Below are 7,163 nucleotides of genomic sequence, written 5' to 3'. Positions count from 1 at the left end.
CACTAACAACATAATTAAAATGTACATGTCTAGTTATTATTGTATCGTCTTCTACACGAATTCTGGACAGGAAAAACGTTTTCAATACACTCACACAACAGCATCATTGGAGCGCTAACATACAATCTTGCACTCAAAGCCATCAGTGTTTGTTAGTGTTATGCTGGGGCATGCGCGAATCCTTCTCTTCTCGCGGCCTCATATAGAGCAGTCTTAGAGCGCATGCGCGAATCCTTCTCTCCTCGCGGCCTCGTAGAGAGCAGACTCAGTGCGCATGCGCACACCGGATCAGAATGTTGAGCAAAACGGACTAGAGAAGAGACGGAAAGACGTGCAAGCAAATTCAAACATATTTTCTCCTTAGCGAAGTGAACGACTGTCGACCTAGAATATAACTTATAAAAACATGACGGAGCCCCAGTCAGCACTGTTACTCAGGAGACAGCTAGCAGGTAATTTTTCAAGGCTGTTGGAAAAGCCAGGCTAACAAACCGGTGAACATTTAGCCTGTCAATGCAGTCAAGACGGAGGTGTTAGCCGTTAGCCGCTAGTTTAGCTGCTAACGAGCGCTGCATTTATTGTAAAGCATTCGTTAGCGAGTTAGCAGCTAAAGTAGCCGGCTAAAGGCTATCTCCGCCGTCTTTTGTTTATTTTTAAATGCTGTTTTGGTACGACTTATGATGGAATATTCATCCAAGAGCCGTTAAGAATTAATTAAAGTAATAATACGCTTGCATTCGTTTTTTTTAATTTATTTAGTTTGCTTGTTTAAATGTATGTCAGGCAGTTTTGTCTGTAATCACTCCGGCGGGGCCGCTCGCAGTCGGCCAGTCCGTGTTTTGACATCTGTGTCCGGACTCCGGACGCAGTTCACATAGGAGCACCAGCCGTCGGTTATAGTCTCAGGGAAACTCTGTCATTGGTTCCATTTCCGTTCACCATCTTATCTTGATCCGTCAAACCAGTATTGTTATCACAAGGCGCAAAATTGAGATTTATAAGCCGTACATTGTGTACCATGTCCCCGTAGCGGGGCGATCAAATCCCTTTGTTTTTCTAGCTGGCTAACAGGCTAAGCTAACAAATTGATGGTTGCTGTTTGAACACCAGCTCACTGGTACAGAGAGAACTACAGTACAGTCAGACTCTGTACAGTCCAGTCCAACTGTACTGACCATAATAGATCTACATACGTGATCAACACATAACGTGCTTATTTTATTTTTTGGTTATATACGAATTTAGCTGTTACTAGAGTCGTTACTAGTTTGTTTCTCCTGTTCTTTGGCCAATAAACACACTGAGCAACATGATCCGTGAGTGTCAGCTTTACTGAGCTCAAGCCAGAGGAGGATTTCTCCACTGGGCCCCATTTGCGCAGTGCAGCCAGTGAAGTGCATTATTTGTAAAAGGGTAAAACTAAGCAATTACATGAGTTCTCAGTTTAAACATGAACATTTCAGATCATGTTAAAAATGTTAGATCTGATTCATGACAGCTGTCTCTCTGCTGCATAGACAGCTCAGGCAACCCCCCCCCCCCCCCCCAAATTACTCATCTTACACACTCATAGAGGCAACTCGCCTATTTCTTTCCAAGGGTTGACAGGGTGAGTGGCACCCTGGGTCTGTCATGGCGTTAGGTTCTGCGGCTGATTGACTAGTTCAGGGGATCGGGGCTGTTTTGGTTGTCTCCTTTCAGCAGGACCAGCATGGTGAATGCTGCATAAATGGATGTTGTGAGGCTTTTGCTCCCACAGAGGGTTCACTGAGTTTGCTCAGTGACTCAGTGAACCCTCTGTGGGAGCAAAAGCCTCACAACATCCATTTATGCTGGACTTAAAAGATACGGGCCAGGAAAATGTGGCACTTGTGAGATCTTAATGCGCTCATAAAAATGACACATCCATATAACTGGATTACCCAACTGTCAACTTGTTTTGTCAACAAGATGGTCATCCCCAAACCTACAGTGATTTTGTTTTGCTCTCTCTTATAAGAACACAGAAGTTCAGACAGAGCGTCTAAGACCACAGGCACCAATAGATGGACGTTCTTTGGCTCGAGGCTCAGTCAGTTGAACTGATAACAAACAGGCAAATTGCTCATTTCTTGTCTAAAATTCTCCCCAGATGTGAAAACAGTTTTTGGTGTTGTTACTGTGTAGGTCCAAGTATCAACACCCATGTGTAAGCACAAATGCACCTAGTGGCCTGAAATACCACATTTACTTTTTCTTCTTTCATCTAAAATAGCTAATCAGTATCTTCATCTTCTCTCTTCCTGACAGAACTAAATAAAAATCCTGTGGAAGGTTTCTCAGCCGGTTTGATAGATGATAATGACCTTTACAGATGGGAAGTGCTAATAATCGGTCCTCCTGATACACTCTAGTAAGTCTTTTTGTTGTCTTATGAAATACCATGTGACATTTTTATTTACAAATAATTTAAATTATGTCATCAGTTAAAGGATTAGTGCAACCAAAAATGAAAACTGTCATCATTAACAAAGGATGAGCAGTACACTTATTCAAAATGTAAGTTTTGTGTTGCTTAGAAGAAAATTATAGTAATATAGGTATGAGGGTGAGTAAATTATGACAGAATTAAAATTTTTGTGTGAATTATGACTTTAATATGGATTGCCCCATGGCAAATGACAGTCTGGTTGTGATTGTTCATAAAGGAACACTCCACCGTTTTTTCATATTAAACTATGTTATTCCCTTAACTAAGACGAGTTGATACATACCTCTCTCGTCTCAGTGCGTGCACTCAATCGCTCTGGCGCGCGGCGACACTTTGATAGCATTTAGCTTAGCCCAGTTCATTCATTAGGGACCAAACAGAGATGAAGTTAGAAGCGACCAAACACCTCCTGTGGCACCATACTTGGTCGTGTAACTACTCGTGTAACTTTATTTAAATAGGGAAAACGTGGAGGTGTTTGGTCGCTTCTAACTTTATCTCTGTTTGGTCCCTAATGAATGAACTGGGCTAAGCTAAGTGCTATCAAAGTGTCGCCGCGCGCCAGAGCGATTGAGTGCACGCACTGAGACGAGAGAGGTATGTATCAACTCGTCTTAGTTAAGGGAATAACATAGTTTAATATGAAAAAATGGTGGAGTGTTCCTTTAATGAAGATGAATATGTTGTTGCTGAATAACACTTTAAGCCTGTTATGTTTTTTTTTTCTGTTTACAGTGAGGGTGGCGTCTTTAAAGCCCATCTTACATTTCCCAAAGACTATCCTCTCAGGCCTCCTAAAATGAAGTTCATAACAGAAATATGGCATCCAAATGGTAAGTGTGGGTTCACCCCACTGGGTCTTTCACATTTTTGTGAGATTTGTTGTTTGCAGATTTCCACAGAATGTAAACATCCCTTATTCAGGTTGCCCTCGGCTGATAGAGAGGCTGCTCACTGCAGAGCCATGGGTGGAGCGTGAAGTTCAGCTCCTCCTCTCTGGTTGTAATTTGGGCGTAATGGGTGAAGGTTCAACCACACCCTAACCCTAACCATAACTCTATCCCTCCACCCATTATATCCACAGAGGTGGAACTGGACTAGGTCAAGCTCAACCCATGAATAGCTGGAGGTCATTTGGCTCTGCAGTGAGCACCATTTGGGCTGATCTAAAAGCTATATTGCACTTACACTGACACTTAGAGTTGTGAATTCAGCCTCATGCAAATGCTTTTTGTTGCTTATTCAGAATGTAAACATTTTATTTCACTGGCAAAATGTCTAGTAATGGGGCTTGCCTACCATTGTGTGTGTTTTTGGCTGGTCTTCTAATCTAAACTTGTCTGCTCCTATTAGGAGACCTCCTCTATATAAAATAAATCGCTTTGATAAAATCTATTGGTATGACAGGAGGTTTTTCATGTGCATGTACATGATTTTAAAGAAATTTTTAAAAGTTTTATTCTTCTGTGTAATATTTTAATGAGGGAAAAATTATGGAATAAACCTTTAAAAATCTTCACATTCCCTGCCACTTGTTTATTATTGTGTTGATTTAATAATTCTTTCAGCAACCATATTTATCTATTATATTATTTGAATGGCAACAGAAAAAAATGGTTCAAGTATGTCAAACTGTGTAAGACTGTAATAACTTGCATGCAATCTCATGTCCTGTTTCTGTATTGTGTTTGCAGTTGACAAGAATGGTGATGTTTGTATTTCGATATTGCACGAACCGGGGGAGGATAAGTACGGCTACGAGAAACCAGAAGAGCGTTGGCTCCCCATCCACACCGTAGAGACCATTATGATTAGCGTCATCTCAATGCTAGCTGACCCCAATGGAGATTCCCCTGCCAATGTTGATGCAGCAGTAAGTCTGATGCTAACTTGTTAAAACTACCCAATAAATAATATATGCTTTGTATTCCATTGTGTGCATGTTAGTTGAATGTGATGCTGCTGTACTTTTTATTCACTTCAGTGATAAATTATATGTCTATTTATATATTAATTACCTTTGTTTAATATTTCAGAAAGAGTGGAGGGAAGACAGACATGGTGAATTCAAAAGAAAAGTTGCCCGCTGTGTGAGAAAGAGCCAAGAGACTGCCTTTGAGTGAAATTCATCTAGCAGCTTGTAGCTTCACTATTTTCAGGGTAAGCAAGTGGACTTTTACCATCTTGTTTTACTGCTGATGTCTTGTGACCATTTTTTTTTTTAATTCTCCGACTGACTAATTGAAAACTCACGAGCACAGAGCCAGATGATGCAGAGAATTGTTATCACAAGTTTTAAAGCTATCCCTCAGGTGACTTTTTATTAGCATGTTGATTTACCCTGGTCTGTTTTTACCTATGTTTTTTTTTTTTTTTTCAGGTTGTTTTTTTTATTTAAATAAAAGGTAAAATGTGCTTTATCTGCATATGAATGCGCAGCACAAAAAATCAGGAAAATATTACTGACATTGCTGATTTGTACAGGGTTAAAAATCACACAACTCTCATGTTTCCTCACTATCCCATACAGAACTAATCCCTTTGGAATAGGGCTTTTGTCAGTCTGAGTAGAGCTCTGTCATAGTAATGTTGTGGGCTAACCTGTTAGAACAGGTTCACAAGGCTTGTTTGAAAATAGAGGTTCGATGCTAAAGATTATTAGGTAACAGTGGCTCTTTTGTCTGCTTAGCCTCTCATAGGTAACTCATAGACCCTTTAGTCCAGAGCATTTCAGCTGGTTGTACTGTTTCCCCCTCGTTCACACATTACCCCAGTCTTCAGTGTCACATGATCCTTCAGAAATCATTTTAATATGCTGATTTGGTGCTCAAGAAATTGTTGTAATATTATTGATATGCTGTCACTTATAATAAAAAAAAAAAAAAAGTGCTGACCCCAAACCTTTGAACGTTAGTGTGTTTAAAGTAAGTTGTTAAGTTTCAAAATATTGATATTGCTGATGTATGTCACTGACAAAATGAACTGATGAAGGCTTTAGATAACTAAAGGTCTATTAGTCTGACATTTTTTTTAGTCTGAAATATCTAATCTAATATTTCTGTCTGTGTCTTTCACAGGTCTCCAGTTGAGAAACAACATGGCACTGTTTTCTTGCACTCTACCACCCTATTGCTGGACTGGTTTTCATTGAATGTTGGCAGTAACAGACTGGCATTAATAGGCTGCAATAGAACATAAGGCCATCACAGATGCTGACAGAACACGCCAAGCAAGTGCCAACAAAAAAGAGAAAAAAAAAACTTACAAACAATTACGCTTTTTTCCTTCTTTTTTTTTCTCCAAGTCTACGAACTGATACAACTTTTCAGGAAGAGATTGTAAAGACGTGTACATAGCACAGACATAAAAACCGGATAATATATAATAACTTGTTCCTATCCATCCAGCAGGACTTAGTACCAAATAAAATAGCAATTCTGTAGTTAGTGTGACATCATGTACAGTTCTTGAAGAGTATAGTTCATCTCCTACCCTCCACCTCCTGCTGCCTCACATCTCTTAGTGTGCATCAGATCTGATACAGGTGCAAGCGGCCTCACGTACCTGCCTGTCAGCTTGAACAAAAGTCACTCAAACTCAATCCAGTTTTAGGGTGGGGAAGGAAGGGGTAAGCTATAATTAGAACTCAAAGCATGCTCGTCATGTTGGATGGCTTTCTCACTTGGGACACTTCAGGTAAAAATAGCTGTAAAGCACGTCATTTTCTTATTAATTAGGGGTCATGAAGGTATTTCTCTGATTTGTTTTTTTAAAAGGGGTGGGGGTGGGGGTGGGGGGATGCTCTTATTTTGGCTGAAAGTATGACTGCATTCTGAGTGTCAGGTTCTCATCTTTTCTCTTGTTTTGTCCGTTTGAGGCGGGAAGGCAATGGCAAGGAAACCCATCAGATGTGATTTTCTTTTTTTCCCCTGCATGTTTTAAGTTCTCTTTTGTTTTCAAAAGTGCCTCCAATTTAAATCGCTTGGCTTGTTACATGCCCTGCATCAAACAGGAGCTAAAGGGAGGAACGTGTTTAAGAACTGCTTAACATCCTCTCAAGTTTGTGTGAATGTGTAAGGTTTTTTTTTTTTCATAACCTTTGTACCAGCATTCTGAATTATTTGGTGTAGCAATAACTGCGTTGCCCACTTTCCGAGGACATCCTAAAATTGGATATTCATATAAGATTTCTAGTAAAGATTCTCCCTTGTATCAGAGCAGATTTGTGTGTGTGTGTGTGTGTGTGCTTGACATCTCTTTTGTGTGGTTTCTTTGATAGGTTTCTTAGCCATGCTTTAAATGTAGATTTCTTGCTAACAGTTTCTGGGATTTCAGATGAGGTGTATGTGTTTGAGGGTGATTGAGCATTAAGTGTTATGCAGAGGGGTGTGTGTGTGCGTGTGTGTGTGTGCATGCCTGTATCCCATCCTCTGTCCCATAATCTTTAATTCTCTGGTTAATTTTATTCTGGCTCTGACAGACTACTGCAATTCTTTTGCCTAATGTACAAAGACAAAATACCGATGTATATTTTTCATGTTATGAAAATTGTCACCTCTAGTGAGTTCTTCTAAAATATAATTTTTTCCAATACTTGTGTGCTATCTGTGTTCAGTTCAAAGTGTTGCCACAAATCTGGATGTGATAGGACACTCATCCATTCATCAATACCAGCATAACTACAAATGTATTT

General features: G+C 39.9%; 1 protein-coding gene across 1 annotated transcript; it reads left to right on the top strand.

Moving 5' to 3' along the window:
- Positions 1 to 246: 246 nt before the first annotated feature.
- Positions 247 to 7,063, top strand: ube2g1a (ubiquitin-conjugating enzyme E2G 1a). The gene is made up of 6 exons (XM_079872312.1): positions 247 to 452; positions 2,290 to 2,392; positions 3,206 to 3,303; positions 4,165 to 4,343; positions 4,507 to 4,630; positions 5,548 to 7,063. Exons 1-5 carry the CDS (start codon positions 407 to 409, stop codon positions 4,591 to 4,593), a joined length of 513 nt encoding a protein of 170 aa, XP_079728438.1. The 5' UTR covers positions 247 to 406; the 3' UTR covers positions 4,594 to 4,630; positions 5,548 to 7,063.
- The last annotated feature ends 100 nt before the right edge of the window (positions 7,064 to 7,163 follow it).

The sequence above is a fragment of the Squalius cephalus genome (genome assembly GCF_949319135.1).
Source record: "Squalius cephalus genome assembly, chromosome: 5".
Classification (NCBI taxonomy): Eukaryota; Metazoa; Chordata; class Actinopteri; order Cypriniformes; family Leuciscidae; genus Squalius; species Squalius cephalus.
Note: the sequence above shows the minus strand (reverse complement) of the source record. Positions and strands in the feature narration are given on the sequence as shown.

Coding starts and splice junctions, on each gene's coding strand:
- ube2g1a (XM_079872312.1), top strand. CDS start 407: ATGACGGAGCCCCAGTCAGCACTGTTACTCAGGAGACAGCTAGCAG. Junction 3,304..4,164: donor AGAAATATGGCATCCAAATG/GTAAGTGTGGGT, acceptor TTGTGTTTGCAG/TTGACAAGAATGGTGATGTT. Junction 4,344..4,506: donor CTGCCAATGTTGATGCAGCA/GTAAGTCTGATG, acceptor TTAATATTTCAG/AAAGAGTGGAGGGAAGACAG.